Source organism: Vicia villosa, linkage group LG1 (assembly GCF_029867415.1).
Source record: "Vicia villosa cultivar HV-30 ecotype Madison, WI linkage group LG1, Vvil1.0, whole genome shotgun sequence".
Lineage (NCBI taxonomy): Eukaryota > Viridiplantae > Streptophyta > Magnoliopsida > Fabales > Fabaceae > Vicia > Vicia villosa.
The window spans coordinates 163,946,804-163,963,755 of NC_081180.1; the positions used below are offsets into that span (position 1 = coordinate 163,946,804).

The 16,952-nt window shown below is 37.6% G+C and overlaps 1 protein-coding gene across 1 annotated transcript; it reads left to right on the forward strand.

The window, feature by feature from the left end:
- Positions 1–13,119: 13,119 nt before the first annotated feature.
- On the forward strand, positions 13,120–15,936 carry LOC131658685 (uncharacterized). Its single transcript, XM_058927955.1, has 4 exons — positions 13,120–14,070; positions 14,278–14,432; positions 14,565–15,351; positions 15,865–15,936. The coding sequence occupies exons 1-4, from the start codon at positions 13,120–13,122 to the stop codon at positions 15,934–15,936; spliced, it is 1,965 nt and encodes a 654-aa protein (XP_058783938.1).
- Positions 15,937–16,952: the final 1,016 nt, after the last annotated feature.

Below are 16,952 nucleotides of genomic sequence, written 5' to 3' on the forward strand. Positions count from 1 at the left end.
TTTTTTTGGAGTACACAACTCAATTAATTATCTTAATTGTGGGAAGAGAAAGAGTAGAACAAAAGCCTAATTTGGACGGCATAATCTCCACTAAGCAACTTTCTTTGACATTATTGACCTCACAATTATGGTACCACAAAGAAGCTAGTAAGACTTCACAATTGTGCTTATATTGTGGATAAATAATTATGGTTATTTGTGGATACAACATGTTACCGCACTACTTTCACTCTAATGTCAAGTAAATTATGATGGTAACGTTTGATTAATATTTGATTAAGTTGATGGGTGGGTTAAAGAAACCTTAAAAACAACATCTTTAACATTTGGGTCAAATCAGAGGAAAGTTTAGTTTTGGACCTTCTTAATTAACTATAGATTTAGTTATTTAAAACACATGAGATAGATATTTTACTTAGACAAATAAAAAAACGGATGTCTCACCACCTATTTTAAATTAAGTTTAGTGAAGATGTATTTACAGTATAAAAATTTTACATTGCCGTTTAATAAGAATATATAACTCTCTCATATTATATAAGTAATTTAAAATTTTTAATCTGACTTGACGGTATATATAATCATTATTATTTAACAGTGTAAAATTAATTTATGTTATTAGTACATTATTCATTTTCTCTTCTAAAATTAGTCGCATAAACGGTGTAAATAATTTAGTCTAAATTGGGACGAAATTAGAAGTGTAAAATATATTTTAACATAATTGAAATATAACATAGAATTGAATATGTCTCTAAAATTTATTCTAACTTAAATTTAAACTTTAAAATTTTTTATTTAAAATATTATTTGTACATTGAAATTTAATATTTAATCCAATTTTTTATAAAGTAGTTAAATTAAAATTGGTCACATTCTAGTTATTTTTACTTTCTTTGTTTTAAATTATAATACTACATTTTAACTATATTATATGGATTAAGAATATAATTAGTTTAAATGGAAAAGAAGAATTACAAAATATTTATAATATTATCTTTGATTGAAATATTATAAATTAAAATATGATAAAATATTAATATTAATATTTTATTATAATTAAAAAGTAATTTATAATTTAGAATCACTTTTTTTATAAATCAACTTATTATAATTTAAAATGGAAAGAATAATTAAATCAATTCATCTCAAATCAATTTTTATGCTGTAGAACCAAATCAAATTAAACACACACACAATGCAATACACTTAAGAGAAAAACTTAGAATACAAATTTAAATCCTTAGTGTTAGAAATAATAATAAGAAGAGAGAAAGTTTTAAATTTATTTTTTTAATTAAATTTATGAGGTGGTTGTGATTGATAAAGAAATATTTATTTTTATTTTTTAGTTAATAAAAAATTGTGATTGATTGTTTGTAAAGTCATATTTGTTTTATTTTTCTACATTTAATCTATGCAATGATTATTAGATAAGAGATGACATCCAAAATTATTTGATTTAAATAAAATATCCAAAATTTTCAGAAAGATTAAAAATTGCTATAGCCTATAGTCATGGACTTTTTGGATATTGGTTGGTGATGGCTAAATCCAAAAATGGATAATTTAATCATTTGTTGAGGAAATAATGCCAAAATAAATAATTTAATGAACATTATTCTATTTTAATAAGTTTAAATAAATATTATTTTGACTAACTTTGAATTATTTGATATCATATACTAGTTTGGACTTTCAATTTTTGCCTGTCAATGAAACTAAATTCAATAATTTGATTAAAAAAAATAAATCAATTCAAACTTTAATTAAGAGTTGAATTGGGATTGTTAAATTAGACTTCTAATTTACTTTTAGACAAGTAGATGGAATCAAAATAGAATCATACTAGATAATTAAATTGGTGTTTTTTTAAAAAAATTTAAATAGACGAAGTGGTAATAATCACTAAAAAATTCTTAAACACAACTGCGAATCTTTGAGTGTATTTGGATGAAGCATTTTAATGAAGTAATGTAATGTTTTGAAGGAATTTGAAATGATTTGCACAAAATTTATTGTTTGGATACAAAAATGAAGAATTGTTAAAATGATGGAAATTTATGGAGTATTTTATCTAAGTTAAATTTAATCATTTTGAAATGACACCAAAAACCAAAGAATTTGAAATTCCTCTCATACTCCACAGAATATATTTGTTACTATTATTTCTTCAAATTTTATAAATTGGTCCTCGTATTTTTCAAAATTATATAATTGACCCCAAAAATTTTCAAACAATTGCAAATTGGTCCTTGATAATTTTTAAAATTTACAATTTGGTCCTTCAAATTTTTAGAAATTGCAAATTGGTCCCTATTTTTCAATTTTTTAATTTGGTCCAAAATTTTAAATTTTATAAAAATGGCCCCAAAATTTTAGCATTGAATTGTCTTAATACTCCATCCAAACAAAACAATTTAAAAATGAATAAATTTCAATTGAATCATTTGAATTTCTTTGAATTTTAAATTTCTTTAAAATTTTTAATTACCTTATCCATACACACTTTATGTAAAACAACCAAATAGGCCCTCACTATACATTAATTAACTCATGTGAAACCGTTCAAGATAATTCCCACTACTATATTTAGTGATACAAAAATGAAAATAAAAGAAAAACTTGAAGTATAAGGTCTTAGAGAAACACTAGCCTCACAAGTTGGAGTACCATGTCATTCCTCATTTTCATTAGTGGAGTTATAACTCTTTTCACACACAATTTACTACTAGCCAACAAAAAAAAAACTTATTGTAGTTAAACTATTCGATTTTTATAACTATGTAATGAGTATAAATTATTTACCACCATTTAATAGTAATTAATCTCAGTCAAAAACTCTTTTAAACACATAAAGTAAATTATCTTATTTTTTAATTAGTTTTCTGTTTTTATACGTAAGTGTTAATATTGGAACCTATAACTGTTAACTTGATGTGAGAATGCTTATTAAAAAAAAAAACTTAATGTGAGAAATTTAAGCAATACATGAAGAGTGTACTATGCTGCAATTAGAAGCTTTCGAAAAGATTATTTCAGTGCTTGTTTGCACGCAAAAGAAATTCTATCTTGTTTACATGTTGCAAGTTTTTAACTTTCTTTGTCACAATGATTTCATATAAGTACTCATAACCGAAAAAACAAACAAAATATACGTCCTAAAGTATACAAAATATTTATAAAACGGGTTATGAAAGTATTGCACCTTCGTATATAATCCACTTTATAATCCACTTGTTAGTAAAACTAGTGGAAAATCCGTGCGGATCGTGCATCCGCACTGGTTCTGATGTGGGTTGGACCGAGTTTTTCTTATACATATATATTAGATCGGACAAAATAAATAGACGAAAAAAAATAAATATTTGATATTAGACTATGTTTATAAGTGTCCTTAAGGCTATAAGATAGCCTATGTTTGGACATTTATAAAAAATAATAACAAAGTCAGACAGAGTTTTTCTTATGATATATCATAGAACGGACAAAATAAATTGATGATAAAAACAAAAAAATTATATAATAAACTAAAATTGTAACTGACCTTAAGGATGTTATTAAAACTGTATTAATTCATGGGAAATAATATACTAAAACAAATAACCAAAAGAAACAAATAATACCGAGACAATGTTAGAAATAATATAACATATGTTATGTTTGGAGATTTAAAAAAAATAAGAACAAAGTCTAACAGATTTGTTATCTTACTGTTTACGGTGATTTCTGGTAAACAACCGCTAGTCTTCCAAACTATAATAAATATGATTTGGTTACTCGCAGGATCGACTAGATTGATCTTAGGACATAGTCAAAAAGGTTGTTATTCATGATAGTTCGAATTATGTCTATGATTGGTGTGTCTCGAAATAAGAAATACTTAATCAAAGAAATAAAGATTAGCAATCACCTTGTTATACACGTAAATATAACATCAGCGAAGGGTAAGTTAAAAATAAAACATAAGACAAAACTGTAAAAGTGCAAGAATCTTAAAGTGCGGAGAAGTTAAATGCTTCGAAGATTAAATGACATGAAAGTAACAAGTGCAGGAATATAAATGACATAAAGTAAATGAAAGGCAGTAATATCGAAAGATACTTGAATAAAGAGAAAAATACACATGTATTTAAATTGGTGTTGGTGTCATACATACATTTCTCAGCGAACTCTTTCTCTTAACACTTGATACTTGAGTAATATGTGAGTGATTTGTACAAAATGAACACACGGAATCCTAACATTAAGACCCTTATTTATACTAGTTTCGACCCTAACGGTCCTACACTAATCTAATGCCACGTTGCCCACAAAACATCCAGGGATGCCATTTGTCTTCGTGCGGTTACATAAACTATTTCGAAATTCAAATCATCCCGCCTGAATCTCCCTTCGACGCGTGGCAACATAATCAGAATCGAGAATGCCACGAAAACACACTAAGCTTCAGTACTTCGCATGTTTCGCAAAAAACGTTTAAGTCCCAAAGACTATTCTTTTCGAATTTAGCTTCGGCGCTCACTATCTTTGTTCCAACTTAAACATCATTCTCGAAGCATGGCCATCAGTAGCCATTTTTATCTTCAAAGATGATCATCAGTAACCATCTTCCTTTAAATTTCAAATCTTCGAAGGACATTCTTCCCAAACAAAATCTTCAGCTAACAAATTGCCCCCAATAAATGCCTGTTTCGAAAAACAAGAGAAATAGGCGTTTCTTGCTATAATAAGATTTCGTTTTTAGAGTTCCAAGACCATTGACTGACGTCATAATCATTTATGACTCTGTTTCCAAAACGTCTTGTCATTTTCAAAGATGTCTACTCGTAACTTACATTCCCACGTTCTGGTCTTACTTCATGATCATTACTCCTATATACTAGGAGTGAGGCTAACGACTATTCGACCGCCGTTGGATTAAATCAACGCCTGCCGCGTGTCTCTTGGCTTTTACCCAAAAGATTTGAAAGGGTTTCCGTTAAACCTTTAAATACCTGAACTCTTACCTTCATATAACTTTCACCTCTATTTCCTCATTCTTTCCACAGAAAAAAAAAACGTTTCTGGTTATATTCAAACCCATTTCCAAAATCAAACTTACTCATGGCGTCTTCTTCAAACGTTCTTCAACCCGCTCTGAAACTTCAGAAATCTACACAGATGGGGGATCAAGAGTACATACCAAACCCAAATACTGCGGAAGTGCGCGCCATTTATGCTTCTCAGGTAATCATTCCCTTTGAACTTTATGGAAAAACTCATGCCTTCATGGGACCTTTAACAGGAGAAAATAATTCTGCTTTGAATAAATTCTTTCCTGCTTATTATAAAACTAGGCCCTTAGTTAGTAAGAACAAGATAGATGAAGATGGTCGTTCAGTCTTAGCAGATCCTAATGGTGCAGAAGATACTTCGAATGTAACCCCTTCAACCCTAGAAAAAATTAGGTTAAACTATGTAACCAATTTTGTGAAAGTTTTTAGGTCACTTCCCCTAGCAAAAGACCCTGAATTGTACTATGCCTGGTTAGCAAGGGTAGAGAAACACAAGGCTTCTTTCTGGAAACAACTGGGCATTTATGACTTAATCCAATTATCCAAAACCGGTTTAGAATACAACCAAACCATGTTAGTAGCATCAGTTCATTTCTGGGATGCTTCCCATAACACTTTCCATCTTCCATGTGGAATGGTCACCCCCACTCTTTTCGACATAGCTGCTATCACGGGGCTTCGACCAACCGGAGAAACCTTTGACCCCAATGTCATGGATACTGATACTATTAACTTTAACGAAGCAACAGTTACTTATACTGTGTTCATTCAACAATATCATGACGAAAACAATGAGGTAGTCTCGGACGAAAAGCATATTGCTTTCTTAGCTTTGTGGCTCTTGAGATGCGTTTTCTGTTCTAGGTCCATACAAGTAGCAAAGACGTATCTTTGTATGGCCAATCAACTACATGCTGGAACAAAACTAAACTTGAGCCAGTTAATTCTAGGGTTTCTCTATGAGAATGTAGGTGAAGCAACAGACCTTGTTAAGAATTACACAACAGGATCCCTGCTTTTCGCTGGTCCCTTCTGGCTGCTGCAACTGTGGCTCAATGCTACTTTCGAAGCTCACCTCCCATTTCGAGGTATTGTCAACGAAGAAGATCCCGACATAAAAAATCAAACTGTAGAAGGAAAACGGTTGGCTCTGCTCACTCCAAAAGAAGAGACTGGGAAGCTTCGTGAACATTTTTTAGCATATACCATGATGTTCGCCCAACGTTATCAATTCAGCCCTTCGATGGCTCCATTCGTAAACAGGACAGTGGGTCCCGAATGGTTCACTCGAAAGTTTCCAGCAATGTCTCAGGATCAGGAGATGGAATCCATGACCATTTGGGAAGCTTTTCTCACTCCAAGGTTATTCTATCACCGACTTCGACCCTCCAAGGGCCAATGTGTTCTTCTTGGCTACCAACCAAATCTTGTATCAAGGCAGTTTGGATTAGTCCAGGTGAAACCCAAATGCTTATATGACAAAAGGAGCCACATGTGTCTATACACTTTACATCTAACTGAAGAAGAATGCGAGTCCAAAATTGCCAGATACGCTGGTGTTGCCAATCTTTCCCCTATTCCTTTCGAACCTGCCTTTTATTCTACTCCAGATTTCCAACAATGGTGGACAGATTACTACACCATGCAAATCTTCGATGCTGAAAGCCTTACTCGAGAACTAACTGAAGCTTTTGCTGATGTGCAGGAAAACTTTCACAAAGGTACTTCGACTCATATTAAAGAAATACAAGCCTTTCAAAAATTCTTTGAAACTATTTACAGGCCTGATGATCTTAGTCGGACCGTTCGTGAAGCTGCAGTTATTTTACGTGAAAAGTTTTCTGCTAAACTGGATAAGTTGAAACTGCCCCCGTCTGTTCGACCAGAACTGCGTTATGACGTGGCTTTCAAACTTAATCCTCCAAAATTCCCTCCACTGCCGAGCACTGATTTTGGTATGGCTTTGAGCCCTCCTTTCCCAGACTGGTTCGTGTGTGGGAATGCTTTTAAAATTCTTCAAGAACAAACTAAAAGACGCGCTGAACGAGTGGTCTCGACTAAGCATACCCTGGATACTTTCAAAGGACATCTCCATATAGATCTTGAACATGTTCGTGTCTTGACTCCAATACCTGAAGGTTTGGGTTTAGACATTCCTTCGACTAGCTTTTCTTTTTCTACTGAAACACTGATTCCAATTTTACTTGCAGCCGTTACTCAAAAGAGAAAGATCAAAGAAATCCCTGCGCAGAAAGCTTCTGAAGTTTCAAAGAGCAACAAGCCAAGTGGGAGTGACTCTATCACCACTGATAAGAAACCCACGGTATATACATACTTTATATTCCACTTGTATATCTTGTAAATCATACTTACTTTACTCAATCTCCATTTTCAGGGCTCGAAGCCTCCGACACATCCGAAGCGAAAAGCTTCTCAAATAGTCGTTTTAGACGACGACGACAAATCTCCTCCTCGAACCAGACAAGCCCGAAAGAAAAAACAGAAGGCCGTCACTCCTTTAGGAAAAGAAAAGGGACTTGGGTCTTCGAAAATTACATCATCGGGTGAAAAGGTATCCTCTGAAGAGTCACCTTTAAAAGGTGGTAGTAACGTTCTTGTTGTAGAGAGCCACAACTCGAGTCCAGATAACATTCCAACCAAGGTATTTGGATTTCACAACATAATCACCTTTATAGACTTTAACTTAGACAATTAAGTTAACGTTTTAGCTTATGATTGTAGGATGATGTTGGCACAGCCACTTCTGATCTCAAAGCCTTCACCCTCACTATTGACCTTGATAATCTCCAAGGTACGTGCATTTTCTTTCTTATGGCAACGAGATTTCTTGCAACCTTCCCACCATAATATGTTCTAATTACTCCATGCAGACAAATCTCACGTGCTTTCACCAGTTGTCGAAGACGCTCAGCCTCTTGCGACTATCATTCCTACTGCAGCAGTCGAAGAAAGCCATTCAACTGATGATTCTCCACCTACCCACAAAAGTGAAAGTATGGGAGCAGATCGACAATGTTCAGGTAGTAATAATGTAGCTGGTCACCCAACTGGAAGTGAGGATACTGTATCTGAACAAGATGCTATGAAGGAAACCTCCAAGTTAGCCACAGTTGGTCCTCACGAAACTTCACCCTTTAGGACCATAGTTTCTCCTGAAACTACTCCGACGCCTGCCCCAACAAAGCCCACCCCTTCAGATTTGGAGAAACTTAAGCAAACTGATCCTCTCAGCTTCCTCAAGGCCATGATGAATATTGATAATATTTCGTCCTCTGAGCTCGAAACTTCTCCAGCTGTTCAGACAGAATCTGGTGACAAAGAGGATACTTCTGGTCTTCTTCATCAGATAAAGGAAAAGTTCTTCGAAACCAATCTTGTCGAAATTCTTAGTAAGGATCCTACCAAAGGTCATAGCTTGAATCAACTTTTGAAAAAGGTGGATCTGCTTCTGGTTTCAACAGAAGTCTCAGAGGTGATTGTTTTGCTAGGTTCTTTGATCGAACATCTTCAGTCAAACATTCTTCGACGTCGAAATGTTGATGAACAACTTACTACAAAGGTGGCTTCTTGATCGGTCACCATTTCTAGTAAGTTTCCGCACCTTTTTCCGACCAAAAGTCATAATCTTGGTAATACTAAGTGGCATTGTTATAGGTTTTATTATAAGTTTCTTAATTTGTCGGTTATTTAAGTTTTGCATGCTAAGTGTGTTTTAAGTTTTATAAAAGTACCATTTTATGCGTTGGTTGTTAGTTTGTTGTTGTCCAGGTTGAACCAGGAATGAGATAGGAACTTAGGACACTCCGAGGCGGAAAAAAGAAGCTGAAAGAGCCAAATAGAAGGTTCACACGGGCACCAGTGTGCTTGCACACGGGCCGTGTCAAAAGAGGGCTGGAAAGATGTTTTTGAGAGCTAGGCAGAGGTTTCACACGGGCACCCGTGTTCCTGCACACGGTCCGTGTGAAAAGCTGAGCAGAAAGTGATTTTTGGGCTAAGAAGCAGTTGACCAACACGGGCACCCGTGTTCCTGCACACGGTCCGTGTTGGTAGGCGCGGGCAGATTTCCAACTTTTGATATTTTGAAAGCCTTGAGCTCATTAAGGGTATTTTGGACCTTTCGGATACGAGGGATGACTGCCAACACTACTAAAACCTAACAGGAAGGGGGAACCAGGCATCTGGGATCATTGGGCATAGAGAATTACAGAGAAAGAAGAGTCAAGGGTTTTGGAAGGGATCTTCAAGAGCACTCGCGATTGGAGATCATATCAACCGATAATTTCTTGTAATGACTTCAATTACTCTTGTTATTTTCTTAAACACTATGAGTAGCTAAACTATTTTATGCTAGGGTGATGTCCCTAAATCTTTTCATGTAATGACTTGTTAAAACCGTTGTGATGAATTTGATGTTTTTATAATTTGAGTTTATGATTCAAAGATTTTCATGCTTCATCATATTGGAAAATATTTTGTTGATCTATGATTAGGGTTAGGCGTGACACACCACTCTAATGCGTGTTGAATCACAACATTACCGGTAAATCACTTAGGAATAAGGATTTCACCATAGTGATCATTCATTCTAGATTACAATGCGTAATGCCTTAATACTAAAATCAATTATTGAGGAATTGAAATTGACTTTTAAGTGTTAATAAGTTTTTCACTAAGGAATTAGGGAAAACTATTTTATGGAATTGATACTCAATTATAGTCACATCTTTTCTTGAACAACGGTGTTCTCAAGGAGTTACATAAGATTTATACATCAACCTTAGCATGCCTTCTCATTTGTGAACCAAATCATCATTTACTTATCGTTTTTAATTATAAACAGTTAGTAGTTTTATCAAGCAAAACAAAAACCAATCATAGCTTTTTGTTCAATTGAAATTTAGTCCTGGCTTATATTTTATCCGCAGTCCTTGTGATCGATACTTGGATTCAACTCCATTTTAATAACTACATCGGTAACAAAAGTAGTACACTTGCTATTTTCCGATCAAGTTTTTGGCGCCGTTGCCGGGGACTGCCAAACTATAAGCCGAACTTTAAGTCAGTTGAAATTTTGTTGCTCTGCGACCAAAATTTTATTTTTATCCGTTATTCTAATTTCATTGCAGTTGTATCTGTTCTAACTGTTGTCTAACTGTTTATGCGAGGTCAGACCTCAGCTAAATTTTCCTTTGACACAGAACCAGAAAGAGCTCTGCACGAGAGACGCCGCAAGGCAAGAATTGAAAGACTGGCAGCACCAAGTGCAAGTCTCAGTGTTCCACATCAGGAAAGCGACGACGAAGTGTCTGTGCATTCGGAGCACAGCGACTCTGACTTTGACAGGGAGGTAGTTCAGGAACCAGTTAACATGGCTGGAAATCAACCTCCTGCGGAGAGATTGTTAGGGGACTATGGAGGGGCAAATGCTCACCCCAACCGGATGACTATTGTTAATCAACCCGTGAATGTGGCACATTTTCAATTGCATCCATCCACCATTCGCCAGCTAGAGAGCAAGCCGTTCTCCGGAAGAATAAACGAGGATGCAAATAAGCATCTTCAGAGATTTCTCACTACGACAACTTCGTTGAAGATCGAAGGTCATTCAGAGGAGGCCAAGAGACTTGTTATGTTTCCGTTTACACTTACTGATGACGCAGAGGAGTGGTTTTACTCACTTCCGGCTGCAAGTATCACGACATGGCAAGAGATGGAAACGGCATTCCTCAATGAATATTTTCCTGCGTCGGTGTTCATCCGAAAAAGATACGACATTGTAAATTTCAAACAAAAAGAGGGGGAATCATTGGGGGATGCATACAAGAGGTTCAAAAGGTGTTTGACTGCATGTCCAACTCATAACATGGACGTTACCGAGCAAATGCAGAATTTCGTGAATGGGTTGCGACTTAAGACAAAGCAGCTTATTGATACCGCTGCTGGTGGTTCAACAAATTTTGCTACAGCCACAGTTATGAAAAGGATCATAGAGGCAATTGCTGCTAATGAGCATCTTGAGTTGTATGATCGTACCATGAGCCAACCGGAGGGCAAAATTGATTTGAAGTTGCCAGAACAGGTTGTAAAGATGGAGGATCAGATTGCTGCAGAGGTAGAGAGAAGGTTAAAAAAGATGAATATTGGAACTCAGACAGTAGCACAGGTGGAACCAGTTAAAGCGGTTCTTTGTGAGATATGTGGTGGACCGCACTTTGCTATGCAATGTGTGGCAACGCAAGAACAGGTTGAGCAGATTCATATGTTGAGGCAGAATAATCCTTATGCCAACACATATAATCCGGGGTGGAAAAATCATCCGAACTTCTCATGGAAAGACCATCAAGGAAACGTCCAGAAGCCGGTTTAAGGACAACAATTATATCAACCTCAGACTCAACAATACCAACCACAGGGACAACAATATCGTCCACAACAACAACCATAACAGCAACCTCAACAACAATACCAACCACAGGGTCCAAGAAAGGCGGATTGGGAAATTGCCATTGAAAAGATGGCCGCTCAAAGCTCCCAATTCCAAGAAGAGACACGTAGCAATTTAAGGAACACCAGAGCCTCAATCAAGAACCTTGAAGTACAAATGAGTCAAATTGCTCAACACCTTGCAATTCCGCAAGCACCATGAGCCCTCCCAAGCGCAACTGTTACTAATCCTAAAGACAATCAAAAAATCAATGTCGTCACTACACGGAGAGGGAAACCATGTGAAGTGGTGGAAAAGGATTCGGAGAGTGAGGATCAATTGCTTGAGGTGGAGCTGGACATAAGAGAGAATGAGCAAGTGGAAGAAGAAGTGGTAACACCAGCACCGGTTACGAAAGAAAAAGTGTTAACACCAACACCAGAAGTCAAGCTGCCTTACCCTCAAAGAAACAAGAAAAAGGGGCAGCAAGAAAAGAATTTTGAGAAGTTCCTGGAATTATTCAAAAAGCTGGAGCTGAATATTCCGTTGTTGGAAGCACTTGAGCAAATGCCCACCTATGCCAAATTCATGAAGGACATCATCGCTAAAAAGCGAACCATTGCAGACCATCCCATTATTCTAACAGAAACTTGTAGTGCTATTTTGCAGGGCCTGAAGATTCCAGTGAAAACGAAGGATAGAGGAGCAGTAACTATCCCTTGCACTATTGGAGATAGATCTTTCAAGAGAGCTCTAATTGATCTGGGGGCAAGTATCAGTCTCATGCCTCTATCCATCTACAAAAAGTTGGGAATTGGTGCAATCCAAGACACTCGGATGACTCTCCAATTTGCAGATCATTCGGTCAAGCGACCTTACGGAGTAGTCCAAGACGTCCTTGTGAAAGTTGATAAGTTTGTGTTTCCGGTAGATTTTGTAATTCTTGAAATGCCAGAAGATGAAGAGATGCCGATAATTCTGGGACGACCATTCTTGGAAACAGGGAGAGTCATGATAGATATGGATGGGGGCACTCTGACTTTGAAGGTTTATGATGAAGAGTTAAAAATCAATGTTCATAATACCATGAAGCATAAAGAGGATATTGGCACTAGTAGCAATATACAAGTGCTCCAACAAGTGGTAGAAAGTGATCATGTGGAGAGTGTTTCGCAATTACCTCTCGAAAGAGTTTTGAGCATGTCAATTTTTGGAGATAATGAAGAAGCCAATGATAATGACTTGGAGGTAGTATCAATGTTGGAAAATCAACCTATCTTTAAAGGTTCTCGAACACATAGGTGGGAAGATATAAGGCAACCAATAGCATTGGGTTGCAATGAAGAAAAGCCAAAAAGTTCAGAATTGAAACAGCTTCCGGAGAATCTTAAATATGTTTTCCTTGATTCTGAAGAAAAATGTCCCGCCATCATTAGCTCGAGCTTGAAAAATATACAAGAGGACAAGTTAATTGAAGTTCTGAAAAAGTTCAAGGGAACTATGGGTTGGAAAATTGAAGATCTCAAGGGAATAAGTCCTACGATGTGCATGCACAAAATTCTCATGGAAGAAGATCACAAACCGGTGGTGCAACCTCAAAGGAGATTGAACCCAGTTATGAAAGAGGTGGTGAGAAAGGAAGTTGTGAAGCTGTTAGATGCAGGTCTTATTTATCCGATATCAGACAGTTCATGGGTGAGCCCTGTTCATGTGGTACCTAAAAAAGGAGGTACAACGGTGATAGCTAATGAAAAGAATGAGTTGATTCCTACCAGAACGGTCACTGGGTGGCGGGTGTGCATAGACTACAGAAGACTAAATCTGGCCACAAGAAAAGACCACTTTCCATTGCCATTCATTGACCAAATTCTAGAAAGATTGGCTGGGCATGACTATTATTGTTTTCTGGATGGGTACTCGGGATACAACCAAATTGCGGTTGCACCGGAGGATCAAGAGAAGACAGCCTTTACTTGCCCATACGGTATCTTCGCTTATAGAAGGATGTCGTTCGGGTTGTGTAATGCCCCAGCGACATTCCAAAGATGCATGACTTCTATTTTTGCTGATATGCTTGAAAAGCATATGGAAGTCTTCATGGATGACTTCTCGGTATTTGGTTCCTCCTTTGATAATTGTCTGGCTAACCTTTCACTTGTTTTGCAGCGATGTCAAGAAAGTAATCTGATCCTAAACTGGGAGAAGTGCCATTTCATGGTACGAGAAGGCATTGTGCTTGGTCACAAGATCTCCCACAGGGGAATCGAAGTTGATCAAGCTAAGGTGGAGGTTATCTCAAAATTACCACCACCTGTGAATGAGAAAGGTATTCGGAGTTTCCTAGGCCATGCGGGATTCTACCGTAGGTTCATAAGGGATTTTTCGAAGATAGCCAAACCGCTGACCACTTTGTTGGTTAAAGACAGGACTTTTGTATTCAATAAAGAGTGTGCCGATGCATTTGAGACACTGAAAAATAAACTAGTGTCGGCACCCATTGTGATTGCCCCTAATTGGTCTCTACCCTTTGAGATCATGTGCGATGCTAGCGACATTGCAGTGGGGGCTGTACTTGGAAAGAGGAGAGAAAAATTGCTTCATGTTATTTATTATGCCAGTCATGTTTTGAACCCTGCACAGATCAATTATGCAACTACCGAGAAGGATTTGCTAGCTGTTGTGTATGCCTTTGATAAATTCAGGCAATATCTGTTGGGTTCGAAAGTGATTGTTTACACTGACCATGCTGCTTTAAAATATCTCTTTGCCAAGCAGGATTCGAAACCCAGACTACTGAGGTGGATTTTACTTCTCCAAGAGTTCGATGTAGAGATTCGCGACAAGAAAGGGTGTGAAAACACTGTTGCAGATCACCTTTCGCGAATGTCACCCATTGAGGAGACAGAAGAACGGCGTCCAATAAAGGATGAGTTTGCTGATGAACACATCCTAGCTGTTATTGGAGTGCCTTGGTTTGCTGATTACGCAAACTACCTTGTTGGCGGTATAATACCTGACGATTTTGATTCTAACCGCAAGAAAAAGTTTGTTCATGATTGCAGGTTCTATCTATGGGACGACCCATACCTATACAAGAGAGGAGTAGATGGGCTGATAAGACGATGTGTGCCTGAGGAGGAGCAAAAGGATGTGTTGAGAGCATGTCATGACTCTGAATATGGAGGGCATTTCAGTGGGGATCGTACTGCTTCCAAAGTCTTGCAGTCAGGATTGTACTGGCCATCATTGTTCAAAGATTCCCAAGAGATGGTAAAAGAATGTGATAAGTGTCAGCGTACTGGGAACATATCAAAAAGAAATCAAATGCCCCAGAATTTCATGTTAGAGGTGGAGCTATTCGATGTTTGGGGAATTGACTTCATGGGTCCGTTTCCACCATCATTCGGGAAGAATTACATCTTAGTTGCAGTGGACTATGTCTCAAAATGGGTGGAGGCGGTAGCTTTACCAACTAATGATGCAAAGGTAGTAGTCAAGTTCTTGAGGGAGAACATATTTGCTAGGTTTGGAGTACCGAGAGCACTAATTAGTGATGAAGGAACTCACTTCCTAAATCACCTCATGGAGAAACTCCTGCAGAAATACAATGTGAAGCATCGGATAGCCACCCCTTATCACCCTCAAACTAGTGGTCAGGTAGAGGTGTCTAATAGACAGCTCAAGCAAATTCTCGAGAAGACAGTGAGTTCGTCGCGAAAGGATTGGGCAACAAAGCTAGATGATGCGTTATGGGCTTACCGAACGGCGTTCAAAACACCCATCGGGATGTCACCATACCAACTTGTCTACGGAAAAGCATGTCACTTACCTTTAGAGCTTGAACACAAGGCATTTTGGGCAACTAAATTTTTGAACATGGACTTGTCTCTAGCAGGAAATTCTAGAATCTTACAGTTGCATGAATTAGAAGAGTTCCGGAATCGTGCGTACGAAAATGCCAAGGTTTACAAGGAACAGGCCAAGAAGTGGCACGATAGGAGGATTCAGAAAAAAGAGTTTTGGGAAGGACAGCTGGTCCTTCTGTACAATTCCCGTTTGAAGCTTTTTCCGGGAAAATTGAGATCCAAATGGTCGGGACCATTTATGGTTCATAAGGTGTTCCCTTACGGTGCAGTTGAAATAAAAAATCAAGCTAATGGAGACATCTTTAAAGTTAATGCGCAGAGATTAAAGCCATATTTCCAAGGTCAACCAGTTGGACAGGTTGATGTCATTCGTCTTGCTTAGTAGGACGATGGACCGTCGAGCCATGCAACGTTAAACGAAGCGCTCCGTGGGAGGCAACCCACGTTTGTTTCCGTTAACTTTCATTTTCTTTGTTTTATTTCGTTTCTTTTGTAGGTGGTAGAGTTTGGACCGGTAGACGCAACTCGAATAAAACGGCACGGAGAGTGTCCATTTTTGGTGCATTGAAAACCATCAACACGGGCACCCGTGTGCAGTAACACGGCCCGTGTTGAAAACTGACTGAAAAGAAGAAATAAAAAAAATTTAAAAAGTGGCTTCAGCACTTGCAACACGGGCGCCCGTGTGCAGCAACACGGCCCGTGTTGCCCTCAGCACGCCCCTAATTGCCAAACCAGCTTTTTCACACGACCGCCCGTGTGCAGAGACACGGACCGTGTGAGCTGTGCGGGACAGATTTTTTCAAATTTTTTTAAAAACCCCATGTGGGGCCCATCTCCATTATAACCAATCTTCTTCTTCTTTCCATTCATTCTCCCACTTTTCTTTCTCATCCTCCATTAAACCCTAGCCTCCACCTTCACTAAACTCATCCTACCACCATCAACCACCCATCAAAACACCATAGTGCTTTCACAAAAGTTGTTCTACTCTCCATCCTCTTCACCTCTATCGGTTCAGATTTTTGATTTCGTGCAATTTTATTTTTCCGAATTTTTCCTTGTGTTATTTGTGTGTTTTTGTTAACTTTTTCTTGCAGAGCCATTACAATGCCTCCCCGAAAGACAACCACACGCCGTAATGTTCGGGATGATTTTGCCGAACCCTCCCAACCGAGGCAGCGGGTCCGTCGCGCTCCAAGTCGTGCAACCGTTCGTAGAGGGGGCCAAGAAGAGAATGCCCATGGCATTACGTTTGCACTTCCTGAACACAAAGCAAGGTATGATATTTTAGTGCAACGTAAATTGCTACCGACTAGATATATTTGTGATGATACTCTTACCAAGTTAGGCCTCAAAGATGAAGTCTACCGGATGTTTCACAACATCGGTATGTTGCCTTTTATGCTGTTTGAGGCACCGACTTATGAGGGCCTAACTTTGGAATTCCTGAGCACTGTAGATTTCAAATTGAGACACAAATGGAATGGCTCCGAAATGGAGTACTTTGGTGATCTAGAGTTTTATATGTTTGGGCATAAGCATGTGTTATCTGTGGAAGAGGTAGGGGAGGCACTGAAATTA

What these genes read in the sequence shown, in the direction of transcription:
- LOC131658685 (XM_058927955.1), top strand. Translation starts at nt 13,120, where the DNA reads ATGAAAGAGGTGGTGAGAAAGGAAGTTGTGAAGCTGTTAGATGCAGGT. An exon ending in CGGCGTCCAATAAAGGATGA is followed by an intron (nt 14,433 to 14,564) that starts GTTTGCTGATGA and finishes TCATGATTGCAG; the next exon opens with GTTCTATCTATGGGACGACC. An exon ending in CTTTAGAGCTTGAACACAAG is followed by an intron (nt 15,352 to 15,864) that starts GCATTTTGGGCA and finishes TTTCTTTTGTAG; the next exon opens with GTGGTAGAGTTTGGACCGGT.